We start from the raw sequence: 16,346 nt of genomic DNA, 5'->3' as shown, positions 1-16,346 counted from the left end.
TAAGATAAGATCAATAATTTGACTTATGCCTAAAACATTTTTGTCTTTTTTTGCAGGGAGGTGGAGGACTGAAGGGAAGTGAAGGACCTGCCGGACCTCCTGGACCTGCTGTAAGTCTCAAACCCAATGAACGATTCATTCTCAAAATTAGAACATCACTCAGTAGAGTTCTTACGTGATTCCCAGATCTGCCTGTTTTTACAAAGTTCTTTCTTGGCCCATGTCACATCCTCGTTTCGTGGAATTCTGTTCTGTAGTTTTTGCGTAATCGTAACAAATGGACTGAGGTGAAAACATAAATATCTCAAGACACAGACACACAACTAGTTCTATCTGACTTGGATCAGCATCAACCTTTGTGTTTGTTTCTGCCTATAAATCTCTATTTTTTCAAATGTTTGAATATTTCATGATCAAATCATTTCACAGTCACAGTTTGACTCTGTACTTCTGTAAAGAGAATCATTAACAACATCTGTCTTTATGATGCTGTACCTTTGCAGGGGTCTCCTGGTGAGAGGGGACAAGCTGGTACTGCTGGACCTGTAGGACCTCCTGGCAGACCAGGCCCTCAGGGGCCACCTGGACCCTCTGGAGAGAAGGGAGTTCCTGTGAGTACTCTGGAGATTTTGCACTTTCTCCATCCAGCTTAAGAAACAAAAACATCAACTCTTAATTCTGCTCTTTCTCCTGTTAAGGGCGAGAAAGGACCTATTGGATCGGCAGGTCGTGACGGAGTGCAGGGCCCCGTGGGTCTGCCTGGCCCCGCCGGACCACCTGGAGTACCCGGAGAGGACGGAGACAAGGTCAGTAACTCGAAGAAGCAGCCATCCCTTTCAAAGCGTCCTTTTCAAAAGTCCGGTGGGGCTCAGTGTGGTTGCACAGTCGTGTGCGTCCACCCTGTCAGTATCAGCGCTTTGTTTCAAACTCTGCAGTGACGTGGATGTTTCCTTGTCATTTCAGGGTGAGGTTGGAGAGCATGGTCAGAAGGGCGCCAAGGGAGGAAAGGGAGAACACGTGAGTAACGAAAATCAAACTGTTGGACGTATTTGCAATGGAAATAATCTGAATTAAATTTGTGAATGAAGTTGTTGGTTTGCTCACTGTTTTGTTTCCTTTGGCAGGGTCCTCCTGGTCCCCCTGGGCCGATGGGTCCCGTCGGTCAGCCTGGTCCTGCTGTAAGTTCAACTCTTTGACAGACAGTTTGCAGAACCAGTTGTTTGTTCCTGGTTGTGTACGGGCACTAAAAACCTGATAAAGAGCTTAACAAATAGGGAAATGTACTCGTAAAGATACTTCACAGAACAGTCCTGCAAACATGACAGTTCAGACAGTTCATCACTGGCTGAGTTTCAACAAACTTGTCATCACCATGTCTTTATTTCTGTTTGTCTCTCTGTGCTGCAGGGAGCTGATGGAGAGCTGGGACCCAGGGGCCAGCAGGGGCCTTTTGGAGCCAAAGGTGACGAAGGATCCAGAGGATTCCCAGGAGCCCCAGGACCCATCGGACTGCAGGTAAAAATATCTTTATTAAAAATATCTTTATTAAATTATTACACACATCATTTTCTTACCACCAGCCTTCTCCTGACGTGTTTTGACCTCATGGTTGTTTAGTTTCGTCTCAACATCTTGATTCTGTTTAATCAACATACAGCTTTTTAATATTGTCTTTACCTGCTGTTTATATATAATTTTCATTTTAATGCTGCTTTTATGTGAAACACTTTTTGCTGCATCTTCTGAATGACGTGTGCCATAAAAATAAAGTTTATTCTTATTCTTATTATTATTGAATATTAACATGAACTTTTTTGAGCTCCTGTGCTAAGTTGCTAAATCAAACTGGTTCTTTGTGTAACTGTTGCCTTCGTCCTGCAGGGATTGCCGGGACCATCAGGTGAGAAGGGAGAGACGGGAGACGTTGGACCTCTGGTGAGTTTCAGAAATACATTGTTACCATGACGCCCAGTTCAGTGATTCCTTTTTACACTGATAAAATTCATAAATGATGATAAAACCTGTTTGTTTTTCCAGGGTCCTCCAGGCCCTCCAGGACCCCGCGGCCCTGCTGGACCCAACGGTGCTGATGTGAGTGTTTCTGTAGAACTGTTAGTGCACTGATGCAGCACCGACTGTGAGTGGTAACGTTTTAAATGAGACTAAAAGAGTGAAATTCTGTACGAAATCCCACAACATCGCTGTGGTTTCTTTTTGAGATTGAATCAAGTAAAATTTATGCAGGTAGACTTGTAGACTACATAAGTAAAAAAGTAAAATAGCTCTTTTTTGGGTGATAACAACCGTTTTGACCGACATGACCAAACTTTTTTTTGTTTGAAATGTCTTTGTATGTGTTTTTCAGGGTCCTCAAGGTCCTCCTGGTGGTTTGGGTAACCCTGGAGCCATTGGAGAGAAGGTTCGGAGATTAAAGTGATATTTCAGCATGGAAATAAAAGAAAGGGAAAACTGAATTCAATCAACTTGTGTCGTGAACTAATAGAAGCTCTGTTTGTCCTGCAGGGAGAGTCTGGTGAGACTGGACCACCTGGAATTGGCGGAGAACCTGGAAAGAAGGTGAGTGTGATTGTCTTTAGACATCAGGAGTCTGAACCTTCACTGACCTTCAGGAGCATCTGTTAATAACATGTCCTCCTGCCGCAGGGTCCTCGTGGAGAGCGCGGAGAGAAGGGAGAGGGCGGACAATCTGGAACTGCTGGACCTGCTGGAGGACGAGGACGACCTGGAGACGACGGACCCAAAGGAAACCCGGTAAGACACCCACAGAGAGACGAGCACCAACAAACACACACACAGTGACATCGGTTCACAGATCGATGACTGTTGACTTCTCTGCAGAACGAACATGTGAATTCCTCTTTAAATGTCCTCTTTCTCTTTAACCTCAGGGTCCTGTTGGTTTCCCTGGTGATCCCGGACCGCCTGGTGAGCTGGGACCCAGAGTGAGTATCTTTTTTTTAATAATTAATATTATCATATTCAAGTCATGTTTTCTGTGGCTGCACATGTCGTCTCTAAAACCTTAACTCTGCTCTGATTTACTTCAGGGTCAAGATGGCGCCAAGGGAGAGAGAGGAGAAGATGGCGAAGCTGGAGAATCTGTAAGTCAAAGACGCAGTAATGCAGACATGTGAATGAAGTATTTAAAAAAGCCTGATTCATTCTCTCTGCCTCTTACTGCAGGGCTCCCCTGGACCTCCTGGTGAGAACGGATCTACCGGCCCCCTAGGAAAGAGGGTAAGGTCCTCATCTGGCACTACTTCCACATATACGTCACATCAGCCGTCTAAATGCATCCATCTATTTAGCTTCTTCTCTGCAGTGTAGTAGATCAAATCAGCTGAATGTTGCAGCGTAAAACCTGTTCTGTTTTTACTCTGGCAGGTGAAATGAGAGGAAATGTTTTTTTTGACAAATATTCGTTTTGCATCATCAGTGCAGCAGTTATTCAGGAGGTAGTTAATCAGATGTGCAGACTGTGACGTTGTTTTAAGTTTGGATTCCCCGTTTTGGATATTTGTTGTGCCGACATAATGCTCTGACCTTGTAGTGATCCTTCTCATTTCACTTCACAGGGTCCTGCTGGAACGAGAGGACCAGAGGGACGTCAGGGAGAGAAGGGAACCAAGGTGAGTTTTCTTAGCTCCCTGTGGTTCTAAACTCAAAGCAGACAGTACAACCAATACTTCATGATTTCTGTGGGGTCTTAAGGAGTCTAAAAATGTAATAATCTGAATTTTAGGCCTTGAAAAGTCTTGAATATGTCAAATTATAGGTCTTGAACACATTTAGGTTGGTCTTAATGTTCATTTAACGCTATTTCTGTCTTTTTAAGATAAATATTGTGGCGGATTGTAATGTGTTGTAGTTCTTTCTCAATGCTACAGACATTAATATGCAGTAATAAAAATACAAACAAGAACAACATTCAACTGATAACTGGTCGTCCACAAGCACTCCGATCACTCGGCTTGTCTGTTTGAAACACTTTGATACTGTCTCTGTAGTCTGAGAGATAATGTTCATGTTCTATTTATGCGGAAGTGAAAGGAACTTTAGGACTCTGATATTTATTTCTGTCACGTAACATAAATCTTACATTTTATTCACTATGGTCTTAAAAAGTCTGCAGAACCTGCAGGAGCCCTGCACTCAGATAGTGAGGATAATTGTTGTAATGAATCATTTCCATTACTTTACAGTACAAACTCCTTTTATTCTCAATAATCTGAGTTTATGTTTCTGTCAGTGGCAAATTGTAAAACTTTATTACATAATTCATCAAAAACATTTGAATCCTGTTTCTCCTCATCGTCATTCACAGGGAGACTCAGGTGCTGTTGGCCCACCAGGAAAAACCGGCCCCGTTGGCCCCCAGGGGCCAGCAGGAAAACCAGGAACAGAAGGTCTCCGAGGACTCCCAGGATCAGTGGTAAAATAATAATACATTTTATTTCATGGTGCCTTTATAGACATAATTATACACATCAACACATGAATAATTAAAATAAAACCAAGAGTTAAAATCAGATTAGGAGACAAAGACATATGTGACACAAGAGTGACGAGGAGTAACACAAAGCTTTTGAATTATTTTTCTATTTGTTAATGCAGCAGATAAATAATACAATATTCAGCTTGTGTGTTCGACGTGTGTTTGATGGTGTTATTGATGAATCTGTGTTTCAGGGGGAACAAGGATCTCCAGGACTTGCTGGACAGAAAGGTCCACCTGGACCCCTGGTGAGATAACATCACCTTTTCTTTTTCATGTATTCTTTTACTCAGCAGCTTATTCCTCCTGCTCCCTTATCCTTCAATCCTCCACCTGTCCTCCTCCATCTCTCTCCACATGTTCACATCTTCTTCTTCTCTCCCTTCTCTTCTCATCCTCCTCCTACAGGGACCTCCTGGTTTGCCAGGTCTGCGTGGAGACCCCGGTGCAAAGGGAGAGAAGGGACACCCAGGTCTTATCGGCCTCATCGGACCCCCAGGCGAGCAGGGAGAGAAGGGAGACCGAGGTCATTCCGGGCCTCAGGGATCCTCCGGAACCAAAGGAGAGACTGTGAGTCCTGCAACCTCTGTCACATGTCAGACTCGTCCGCTGTCAGTCACATTCATGTCGAGATTCCTGTGTATTTTCATGTCTCATATGTTGTTCTAGGGAATGACCGGAGGCTCCGGACCCCTCGGCCCTGCTGGTCCTCCTGGTCTGCCTGTGAGTGCACTTCGATACACTGCCCCACTTCCCTCTTCCTCTGGATCCCATCATGTTTTTCAGCTTCATGCTAAATATTTAAAATGGTAAAACAATGGAGGATGATCACCATTGAAATACAACTAAAGCCTTGTATCTTTTCCAGGGTCCTCAAGGTATCAAGGGAGCTAAGGGTTCTTCTGTGAGTATATTTTAAAAGCCACAATGTGATTGACATTGTTCATGAATAATTCATCGACTTTGATTTAATGCTATAATGCTTTTCTTCCAGGGAGGAGCTGGTCCAAAGGGAGAAAAGGGTGTACAGGGACCTCCTGGATCTCCTGTGAGTGATTCTTTGTGAAAATGTCAGGATTTATCATTTGAATTCCTCTACGCTCACTCTTGCACCTCATTGATGATTCCATTGTAAACTTGCTTGCCAGGGCCCACCAGGCGAGGTCATTCAGCCCCTGCCCATCCAGAGGAGTCCCAAGTCCAAGCGCTCCATCGACGCCAGCCAGCTGCTCCCCGAGTCCGACCCCGACATGCCTGCGTCTGACGCCGCTGGCACTGAGTTCCTGATGGGCAGTGAAGGCATGGAGGAGATCTTCGGCTCGCTCAACTCACTTCGCCAGGAGATCGAGACCATGCGTTTCCCTCTCGGCACCCAGGACAGCCCTGCCCGCACCTGCCAGGACCTGCACCTCAGCCAGCCAGACCTCAAAGACGGTAACGGACTCAACCCAGAAATGTACCGTCATGAAGATGAGGCTGATCCCTTCATTGATTCATGCAAATTACAGACAACAACCAAGAACATAAACTGAAAGAACCAATACATAAAAAGGGGAAATTAAAATTTCAATAAAAACTAATGTTTCCACCTTGCTTTGTCTCTGTCTCCCTCTGCAGGAGAGTACTGGATCGACCCCAACCAGGGCTGCTCCAGAGACTCCTTCAAGGTCTTCTGTAATTTCACCAACGGAGCAGAGACGTGTCTGTATCCCAGCAAGACCATCAACACGGTCAGTCCAACAAATCAGCAGCAAAATAAATCTATTAAATCTAACATTTCAGGGTTAGAACTGGTTAGCTGAATCGGGTTTGCAGCTTCTGATTTCTCACTTTGACGATGATAATTTCACTCGGTAGAGCTGATACCTGCGCCAAGGCCCAACTGTCCCCTTCACTTCAATCAGGCCGCAGCACATCACACACACAGATACCAGTCCCATTAATGTGCCGGTTTTTATCGAATCGGATTCGGATCCACATCACATCCCTCCACCAGGGGTGAAAACATAACCTCCTTGGCTGAGATCATAACCTGATGAGATGTTGGTTCAGAAAATTATCCAGGCTTTTATAAAATGTCCTTTTTTTCTCAAACAAGTTGTTTTCAGTTATTGGTGCAAAAATCCACATATCAAACTAAACCCATGTGACTTGGACATTTGTGTTTGCAGGTGAAGATGAGCTCCTGGGACAAGGAGACTCCAGGATCCTGGTACAGTCAGTTCTCCACTGGTACTAAGGTTAGAACCCCCGACACTTTGAGTTTATTTTTAGTCCATTCTACTTAAATATTTTCTCACTTTATGTTTATTCTGCATATTTTTCCTCATGCTCTTTCCTCGTCCTCGTAGTTCTCCTACGTGGACTCTAACGGCGAGCGGGTGGGTGTGGTCCAGCTGGGCTTCCTGCGTCTCCTGAGTGTCCAGGCCCACCAGAACGTCACGTACCACTGCCACCGCTCCGTGGCCTGGGCCGACCAGAGCGCCAATAACAACTACGACCGGGCGCTGCACCTGAAGGGCGCCAACGAGGAGGAGCTGAGCTACGAGACCAACCCTTACATCAAAGCCTTGATCGACGGCTGTTCTGTGAGTTCACACACACACACACACTGATTCTGTCACAGGCTATTGAGACATGACGGCTCCACTAAAAGTGAAGCCAAAACCTCTACCTCGCCCCCTGGCGGCTGGCTGCAGTATAGGTCATTAACCGAGCCTCCTTTATGTGACATGAACCAAACTAAAAAGTAAAAGTAAAATCCTTTGTTCACATTCTGATTTCTGACGTGTGTCTCGTCTCTGTGTCGCCCCCTGCAGTATCGTAAGGGCTTTGACAGGACAGTCCTGGAGATCAACACACCACAGGTGGAGCATCTCCCTCTGCTGGACATCAAGGTGTCAGACTTTGGGGAGAGCAACCAGCAGTTTGGATTTGAAGTGGGACCTGTTTGTTTCCAAGGCTAAAAACACACATACACACACACAAACACACCATGCAGACGTACACATACATGCACTTAGAGACACAGTTATATATAAAAACACACACGCCCAGTAATTTGTAAATTAACTTGTAAATGATATGAAACACACACAGACACACACACACACACACACACACAGATGCTGTTGTGAGACACACTCACGTACGTGCCTGGGGAAAGCAACATCCTCCCAACAAATAATGGACGTCAAAATAAAAAGTAAAGAGGAGAGAAATAAAATAAAAAACTTGTGAAGAGGAGACCATCGCACACGTCGGCGAGAAAGGAAGAAAAACCCGGAGAGAGTAAAACAGTGTTTTCTTTCCCAGCAGCGAGGGGGGCCGGCATGAGGCCTGTCGGCAACTTGTCTCCGATCGCCCTCTCACTCGTCTCTCCTTCCCGCTTCTCTCTCTCTTTTTTTTTTCGCCCCCCCACTCCCCTCACCTGCTCTACCTCCCCCCTCCTCCTCCTCCCCCCCGCCACAAAAAGGGTCACGTTTAGACATCATTTTGATTTTTGTACAAACACATCCACACTGCGAGCAGCGTGTTTGACGGTCGCTCTCTTCGTGTCGTGGTTCCTGGTTTTGTCGTTTATTCTGTTCATAATGAGAATTGAACGTTTTTTCAAAATCAACTTCTTTGCATTTGCAAACCGGAACCTTCTGCTCGTGAACCAAGACTCAGATCTGAAACCCTCTGACGGGACAAGGGCGGCCGGTGCCACCTCTAACGTCTCCGGTCGTCTCGTCCTGCAGTGACCTGTCAATCACGTTGCTCACATTGTGACTCTCAGCTTTTACGCTCTCACGACAAAATGAACCAAAGAATTAACGCCACCAGTTTCCACCCAGAGTAAAAAGAGGGAACCAGCAGCTTCTGTTTTTGTTTAAACTGCCACCGAGTGAATCTGTTGCTGTTTTCTACTCAGTTTGATTGGAAATGTGATTCACAGCTCAAACTGATGATTAGAGTGAAGAGGAATCTTTCTGGTGTGATGCAGTGAGGTCAACGTGAGGACGCAGGATTTGTTCTTTAATTAACTGGACCCTCTGTCCTCGGCCCTGAGAGCAGCAGAAACTGAATTTGTTTACAATCCGTGTTCAGATGTGTCGATACCTAAAGAGCAGTGAATTTTAAAGCCATCGTTTTGATAAACTTGACGCTGTTGTACTTGCCTGTTAGTGTTGTCTTCTTAAAAGGGCTGATTCTTCACCGTCTGGACACTTTGATGATTGTTTTCCATCCAGAAGACATTTTCTCACTTTTGCAGCACAGAACATCATCAGGGTTTAAACATGTCACCGGGATTTGAACGTTCCCTCCTTCTCTCTTTTATTTACCTGCAGCAGTGAATAAAATACAAGCTTTACTGAAAGAAGCTAATTGTGGCAAGGAGCTAATTATACCAAAGTTTGAGTATTCACTACGAGTCCTCCATCGTCTTTAGTCTCTTTTAAGATTTCATGAAGCTTCTTACTGGGGAAAATGTGCATTACATTCCATTTGTACAGAAATAGTGATATTCTATTGTATTTATTTAAAACAAACAGGGTGCTTTGAGATTTAAAAAAGAAACAAGAACCTCCAGATATTCCAGTCAAATCTGGTATATTTCATTTGTATTTATTTCCTGTAGCTGACGCTTGAAGGTCAAGTGACGCGTACATGTCGAACTCACTGCCAGCCTGAGTTACGGTGCTTCTGTTCTCGCCCTGTCCAAACTCCTTGTGTACAACCAAACAATCTGTGGCCATATTTTATTGTAATATCCCTTTTTTAGTGTTTTCATCAACTGTACTGTGCTGTTCAATTTTGCTTCCACTGTAATGATTAAATGGTGACTCTCCAGTTCTGTCACACTTCCTTGTCGTTGCTACTTGACCTTTGTTTGGGGTTTTTTTGGTTTCGGGCTCAGGTTCTGGCTTCGCCGAGCTTTAATAGACAGATACAGTTTGATTAGTCCTTAATTAATTAATTGATCCTGAAGTTTCTGTGTGAGACCACAGCGAGAAGGAGAAAGGTTGTGAGAGGGAGGGGGCAACTCTGTCAGCACCACGGGAGTAAACCTGAATCAGATTATTGTTTGTAAGAATAAAGTGGCTGAGGGGCGATATCATACTAAGGGTCTGGATTTATTTGTTTTTTTAATGTGTTTGTTTTTTGAAGTATAACAGGGAAATGGGGCGGGTTGGCCAAAGCTTAAAAATAAAGAAATCTGTCCTCAAGATTCTCCGGAGAGAACGACCTCGACTCTTTTTTGTTTTTATTGTGTTGAGGACAAACAACATTAAATGAAAATGGTGCTGAAAAGGGAAAAAAGTATTATTTTGAAATGTGTGTAAGTAATTTTTTTTCAAAATTCCTGTTTCTGTAATATATAATCTTTTTAAAAAGAGCTGCTTGACTCTTGTTTTTCTTCTCGTCAGTACGTTGTCTTACTGCAGATGGCCCCAAGGCTGCGCTGTTTCTCATTTGGATAGGATGTGGATGTATTGGCTAATAATCATTATTTTACATTGATAATTAATGCAAATTTTAAATACGCAGTTTCCTTTCTGTTGTTCTTCTATTATTAAAAAACTGTTTGTGCCAAACTTGAAAAAGATACTGTTAGCGTGTGGTTAGCGTGTTAGCCTCCAGCTGTGTCACCGTAGAGATGCTCATGAATCAAATCTTTGTTTTGAGGTGATTTTAGACGATTTTACCTAAAATGTTTTTCAGGATTATTTATTTTATCCACTTGATAGTTTGCAACAGTAACTCAACACCAAAAAAAGACCTTGACATTTGCAGATTTCCAACTTTTATTTTTGCCGTTTTCATTTGAATCGTGGTTTGGTTGTGAGATTTGTGTTTCTACTGGCTTCGCACTAGCCATTAAAACAGCGACCTCTTGTGGCCAGTTTCAGCTTCTCCTCCTGCAGATTTCTGATCAGTTTCTCTGAGCCGGAGACGGTGATTAACTTTACAGATTCAAATTAAAACCACAACACGACTTCCTCTACACAAACATCAGGTATTTATTAACACAAAAACAATCTTTACACTTTAGTGCATGATTTATAAAACACAGTCGACGGTGATCAAAGAGGCACAAACAGCAGAATCTCTTCCCTTTAATAATTAAATGAACTACGAAGGAACTCGCCTCCCATTGGTCTTCAGCAGCGTGACGGCCGTTTGATTCAGCCAATGAAAAGTCCACCTGACACAGAGACAGACATGAGTTGAGTTTTATCACATAACTTTTAACACGTGTTGAACATTATTTGCATATTTCAGCGTTTGTCGCTTGAATAAAAAGTCGACATATGTGTAACTTCTACTCAAGAGAAATGCAAAGTACACGTGTGTTTTTACAGGAGCAGCTCTGACAGTCACCTGTGACTTCGATGCTCGCGCCCGTGATGTAACGGGAGTCGTCGGAGGCTAGAAAGGCACAAACATCAGCGACCTCTGGAGGCAGGAGAGCAAAGACGAGTGAGGATGGAAACGGAGCAATTCAGATAAACAGGGACAATCCACAAGTGGAGGAAGATGAGGAGCATCATGGAGTGAAGAGGGAGGAATTTATAACCTTCCACTTACACTTCAAGTGTTTTGTGTCCACTAAGAAAATATTTGAGCTGGTTCATCTTTTTAAAAATCCTGGTATTAAAGTTTGAAGTTTTATAGAACTTAGAACCGTAAATATCTTGTACGATGTATATTGACCAATGAAATCTAATCAATTAATAAAGTCAGAGTGACAACTGACAAAATGTGAAGGAATTCCCTAAAGGCAGAGTTGAGACGAGATGTTTTCTGACCTTGAACCTTTTACTACTCAAATCTAATCAGTTGATCTGTGAGTCGAACATTTGTGTAAATTTGACACACACATAAATACAAGCCGGGACCGAAACTCATAATAAAACATACTCAAGATAAGACACGTGTTAAAAGTGTTGTTCTATGGAAACTTTAAACATCTTAACAAAGAGATGAAACGTATCAACGATGCAGAACTTCACCGACCTGCAGGTTCGCCCATTCTTCCCATGGGCACCAGAGATTTCATCTGAAACACAGGATGTCACTTTGTGGATTCAGTCGAGAATCAAGAGTTTATATGAATCATCGTTTAGAACAACGTCCACATGACGCATTTGTTGCAGAATTTAAAGCGACAGTTGCGTCTCGTGGAGGTTTGAGCTCAGTGACATTCTATCAAATGTCATTAACAGTTAAACCTTATTATGATTGTATAACTGTTTAACTGTTTAACTGTTACACACTGAGTTTTCTCTGGTAGATGAAGTATTTCTGAACCTGTGAGTATCGTGTACCTTGGTAATAACCTTCTCCGGAACCTTATCCGTCATCGGCGTTGATATGAACCCCGGCAGCACACAGTTACACCGAATCCCAAACCTGCAGACATGAGAGGCAGATTGAAATGACCCAGTCTGCTGTGTGTGTGTGGACGTGTTGTTGTCTTCTCACCTGCTCAGCTCTTTGGCTGCAGTTCTGGTTAAACCTTCCACTCCGGATTTAGAGGCGGCATAATTTGCCTGTCCAATGTTTCCCACCTAAAAAGGAAAATACAAAACACAACAAACTTCATCTTTTGACAGTTGGAAAAATGTCCATGACCACAGTTTATATTTCTGCTTTTCTGCACAAAAGCCTTTAAGTTTCAGATGATTACTGAAAATGTGAGAAGGTGAGGATGAGCCCTCAGGCTGGAGTCTCACCTTTCCCACGATGCTGCCGACAGTAACCAAGGATCCTTTGGTTGCTCCACAGGCCACCAGGGCCTGAGCGACGGCCTGTGTGACCAAGAACGAACCCTGAGAGACGTGAAAGCAAAGTTTGCTTCAACCTGTTCTGTCAGAAAACACCTTTTAATCATTTTCTCTAAATTCTCTGACTTTACAGAATCAAACACTTTTGTTATCGAGCCTGTTCTCGTCCTCGATGGAGGGACTTCAGAGCAGCCACAGATACGCACCTTCAGATTGACCTGGATGACTTTGTCGAACTGCTCCTCCGTCATGTTGAGCAGGAAGTCGTCCTGGGTGATGCCGGCTGCGTTCACACACACCGAGGGAGGCTGGAAGAAACGAGTCTGCAGAGCAAGAGCAGGACAAAAAGAAAGAAGGAAAACAAGTGGGATTTCATAGACACAGTTTAACACTCACACTCACACACACACACACACACACACACACACACACACACACACACACACACACACACACACACACACACACACACACACCTGTATACTTGTGATCAGCTTCGTTACGCTCTCTTTCGACGAGACGTCCACCACAGCCGCCATGTGACCCTGCCCTCTGAGGCCTCTCTGCAGGCTGCCCAGCGTCTCATTGGCCGTCTCCTCACTGATGTCAGCGACCACCACGGAGGCGCCCTCAGAGGCCAAGCGCTGGCACACCGCGCGTCCGATCCCGCTGCCTCCGCCTGGGGGAGAGGAGAACAGAACGTTCTTTAACATGATGAGATTTGAGGCGTTTTATCAACATTTTCCTGGATTTCTCAGAGAATATTTCTACATCATGTTTATGAGACTGATCTGCTGTCTTTGACTTTTCATTTTGTAATTGAATCATTTTCTGTCTTTTGTATTAAATCACAATGTACGACTTTGCTTTTTGTCTTTAAAGTTTGGTTTTCTTGTTTTTAATTTGTCCTCATTGTAACGGTACCGTTTTGAAAAGTGATATATATAAAAAGGAGAATTATTATTATAATCATCATCATACATTATTATTATTTCAGCCATTTTTACACAAAACGACAAACCAAATAAAACCACAATACAAACATCTGATTATTGATTAAATTAATAATTAATCGAAGTTTAAGTTTAATTCTGCTGTTTTTACTTCACTTAACTTCCAGTTTTTCAGCCTTGATTCGTGTCGTTAAGTTTAAAACTGATCTTACATAAAATATAAGGATTATGAATCAGGAAGGTTTAACTTCCGGAAACCAAAAGTTCACAAACTAAAACTAAACAAACTGCAGCAAAGTTCCACAACAAAACCTCAGGTGTCATTTAAACTCGGTTGAACTGGTGAAGTTGATGTAAATAAAAAGATTGAAAACACATCATTCAAACAGAAACAGGACATCGACACGTGTTCTCTGTATATTCGTCTAAAAACATTAGAAAGTGTGTTAAAGTATAAATGTACCGGTGACCAGAGTCAGCCTCGACACGAGTCTCACAGCGGCCGCCATGATGGAGTCCTGTCGTGTTGTTGTAGTTTCCGGTTTGTCCACTTGAGGGCACCAAAACACCGAGTGTTTGATTTCATTTCCGGTTCCGCTAACGAATCACGAGTCTTTCAATGTTTATAGATATGAAGCTGTTGGATCTAAACTGTGGAAATGAACCGTCACGAATCATCTCCAGTTTACTGAGGCTCCGTTTACCGAGAATCACTCTGCGTCATCTCACGTCTGTCTATCGTTCATTTTTTATTTTGAAATCACTTATCGGAAGTATTTTCGTTTTTGCAGTATATCTAACTTGACACCAGTCGTGCAGTTCCTCACTGTCGCCGCTAGAGGGCAGAAATACCCACCGTCACATTTACACTCATGTCTGAACAGTTCAGTTGTAGTGACGCACTGTGACCACCAGAGGGCGATTATTGATCAAGTTAAAAAAACAGACTACAACTACTTCCGGTAAGCACTTTCAAACATAAAACTGTAGTCCGTCTGAATAGCGCAAACCAGCTATAGACGAATTACTTTAAAGGGACAAAAAATACTTCACCCAAGTTAAAAATACCCATGTATACTTTTTAAAGGTTTAAAGGTTTATTAACCAGTACATTTTAACGAGTCTGATCACAACAGATTAAAGGTTCATAATAAGATAAGATAAGTTAATCCTTATTAGTCCTACAATGGGGAAATTTACAGTTTTACAGCAGCAAGAGTCAAAAAAACATTAGCAAGTAATAAGTAACATGCAATACTTAAGTGTAAGGAATATAAAAATATATATAGAAACATATGAATGTAATTAAACTATTATAAACAGTGTAAATAAAGAAGAAATATATGCAGTGTGAGGATATTTCCAGTGAATGAATTGTACATGAACTGTTTATATTGCACACACAGATGAATATAGCAAAGTGAATATTGCACAGCTGAGACTTAAAAATGTTAAAGTGCAGTCCATGATGGTGGTGAATGTAGTTTTAATAATAATTTGCTAAAACAGAGTTTTTTATAATTTCTTTATTATTTGTCGAGAAATTTATCATCAGGATAATGTTTAGCTTTCTATAAAACTCACAGTAAAGATTATTCTCAATACAGGTTTTGTTCTGTTCACTGCACGTTTACTGTGATTAACACACAATTAAAAACGTTTTATTTGTGGTGTTATTTCTAAAAAGTATTTTAATTTTACTTTCAGTGTATAAAACATTTTGAAGAGTAATATTTATGTTATATTTCTGATTTCTTCATTGTCATTAAGCTTCTGTTTTCTTATTGTCTTTCATTGGATGGCTATTAGTTTAAATTAAATAAAGGTTTTTTATTAAAAGTTACAAGGATCAGAAATCTGCGGCTTTTACTTCACTTAACTTTCAGTTTTTCAGCCTTGATTCGTGTCGTTAAGTTAAAACTGATCTTATATAAAATATAAGGATAATGAATCAGGAAGGTTTAACTTCCGGAAACCAAAAGTTCACAAACTAAAACTAAACAAACTGCAGCAAAGTTCCACAACAAAACCTCAGGTGTCATTTAAACTCGGTTGAACTGGTGAAGTTGATGTAAATAAAAAGATTGAAAACACATCATTCAAACAGAAACAGGACATCGACACGTGTTCTCTGTATATTCGTCTAAAAACAATAGAAAGTGTGTTAAAGTATAAATGTACCGGTGACCAGAGTCAGCCTCGACACGAGTCTCACAGCGGCCGCCATGATGGAGTCCTGTCGTGTTGTTGTAGTTTCCGGTTTGTCCACTTGAGGGCACCAACACACCGAGTGTTTGATTTCATTTCCGGTTCCGTTAACATGTATAAATGTTTATAAATATGAAGCTGTTGGATCTAAACTGTGGAAATGAACCGTCTCGAATCATCTCCAGTTTACTGAGGCTCCGTTTACCGAGAATCACTCTGCGTCATCTCACGTCTGTCTATGTTCATCTTTTATTTTGAAATCACTTATCGGAAGTATGTTCTTGCAGTATATCTAACTTGACACCAGTCGTGCAGTTCCTCACTGTCGCCGCTAGAAGGCAGAAATACCCACCGTCACATTTACACTCATGTCTGAACAGTAGTTGTAGTGACGCACTGTGACCACCAGAGGGCGATTATTGATCAAGTTAAAATAACAGACTACAACTACTTCCGGTATGCACTTTCAAAAATAAAACTATAGTCCGTCTGAATAGCGCAAACCAGCTATAAACAAATTACTTTAAAGTGACAACAAATACTTCACCCAAGTAAAAAATACCCATGTATACATTTTAAAGGTTTAAAGGTTTATAAACCAGTACATTTTAACGAGTCTGATCACAACAGATTAAAGGTTCATAATAAGATAAAATAAGTTAATCCTTATTAGTCCCACAATGGGGAAATTTACAGTTTTACAGCAGCAAGAGTCAAAAAGACATCAGCAAGTAATAAGTAACATGCAATACTTAAGTGTAAGGAATATTAAATATATATAGAAACATATGAATGTAATTAAACTATTATACACAGTGTAAATAAAGAAGAAATATATGCAGTGTGAGGACATTTACAGTGAATGAATTGCACATGAACCGTTTATATTGCACA

General features: G+C 42.0%; 2 protein-coding genes across 6 annotated transcripts in view; one reads left to right on the top strand and one right to left on the bottom strand.

The window, feature by feature from the left end:
• col11a2 (collagen, type XI, alpha 2) overlaps positions 1-9,352 on the top strand; it is a 42,753-nt gene extending 33,401 nt beyond the window's left edge. For all 4 annotated transcript variants that reach the window (XM_047344140.1, XM_035182551.2, XM_035182554.2 and 1 more), the window contains 26 exons: positions 57-110; positions 504-611; positions 699-806; positions 964-1,017; positions 1,125-1,178; positions 1,408-1,515; positions 1,882-1,935; positions 2,038-2,091; positions 2,366-2,419; positions 2,524-2,577; positions 2,665-2,772; positions 2,910-2,963; positions 3,069-3,122; positions 3,205-3,258; positions 3,597-3,650; positions 4,346-4,453; positions 4,711-4,764; positions 4,925-5,086; positions 5,186-5,239; positions 5,385-5,420; positions 5,511-5,564; positions 5,665-5,950; positions 6,134-6,246; positions 6,688-6,756; positions 6,868-7,104; positions 7,336-9,352. In XM_047344140.1, coding sequence (XP_047200096.1) covers positions 57-110; positions 504-611; positions 699-806; positions 964-1,017; positions 1,125-1,178; positions 1,408-1,515; positions 1,882-1,935; positions 2,038-2,091; positions 2,366-2,419; positions 2,524-2,577; positions 2,665-2,772; positions 2,910-2,963; positions 3,069-3,122; positions 3,205-3,258; positions 3,597-3,650; positions 4,346-4,453; positions 4,711-4,764; positions 4,925-5,086; positions 5,186-5,239; positions 5,385-5,420; positions 5,511-5,564; positions 5,665-5,950; positions 6,134-6,246; positions 6,688-6,756; positions 6,868-7,104; positions 7,336-7,482 — 2,346 coding nt within the window. In that variant the 3' untranslated portion in view covers positions 7,483-9,352. The remainder of the gene's footprint in view (positions 1-56; positions 111-503; positions 612-698; positions 807-963; positions 1,018-1,124; positions 1,179-1,407; positions 1,516-1,881; positions 1,936-2,037; positions 2,092-2,365; positions 2,420-2,523; positions 2,578-2,664; positions 2,773-2,909; positions 2,964-3,068; positions 3,123-3,204; positions 3,259-3,596; positions 3,651-4,345; positions 4,454-4,710; positions 4,765-4,924; positions 5,087-5,185; positions 5,240-5,384; positions 5,421-5,510; positions 5,565-5,664; positions 5,951-6,133; positions 6,247-6,687; positions 6,757-6,867; positions 7,105-7,335) is intronic.
• Positions 9,353-10,504: 1,152 nt separating this feature from the next.
• On the bottom strand, positions 10,505-15,497 carry hsd17b8 (hydroxysteroid (17-beta) dehydrogenase 8). 2 transcript variants are annotated; one of them, XM_035182694.2, is made up of 9 exons: positions 15,426-15,497; positions 12,768-12,970; positions 12,498-12,614; positions 12,241-12,336; positions 11,990-12,075; positions 11,833-11,917; positions 11,522-11,564; positions 10,886-10,960; positions 10,505-10,709 (listed from the first exon to the last, which is right to left on the bottom strand). In XM_035182694.2, exons 1-9 carry the CDS (start codon positions 15,469-15,471, stop codon positions 10,690-10,692), a joined length of 771 nt encoding a protein of 256 aa, XP_035038585.1. In that variant the 5' UTR covers positions 15,472-15,497; the 3' UTR covers positions 10,505-10,689. The 2 variants fall into 2 exon arrangements, with proteins under 2 accessions (XP_035038585.1, XP_035038584.1); XM_035182693.2 differs by lacking the exon at positions 15,426-15,497 and adding an exon at positions 13,708-13,858.
• Positions 15,498-16,346: the final 849 nt, after the last annotated feature.

The sequence above is a fragment of the Hippoglossus stenolepis genome, chromosome 17 (genome assembly GCF_022539355.2).
Source record: "Hippoglossus stenolepis isolate QCI-W04-F060 chromosome 17, HSTE1.2, whole genome shotgun sequence".
In the NCBI taxonomy this organism is placed as follows: Eukaryota; Metazoa; Chordata; class Actinopteri; order Pleuronectiformes; family Pleuronectidae; genus Hippoglossus; species Hippoglossus stenolepis.
This window is presented reverse-complemented; position numbering and strand designations above follow the sequence as displayed.

Bases quoted from the DNA above. Each gene is read 5' to 3' on its own strand.
- hsd17b8 (XM_035182694.2), bottom strand. From the start codon at position 15,471: ATGGCGGCCGCTGTGAGACTCGTGTCGAGGCTGACTCTGGTCACCG. The intron at 12,615-12,767 runs GTGTGTGTGTGT...CTTGCTCTGCAG, and splicing joins AGCTGATCACAAGTATACAG to ACTCGTTTCTTCCAGCCTCC. The intron at 11,565-11,832 runs GTACACGATACT...CCTGTGTTTCAG, and splicing joins CGGAGAAGGTTATTACCAAG to ATGAAATCTCTGGTGCCCAT.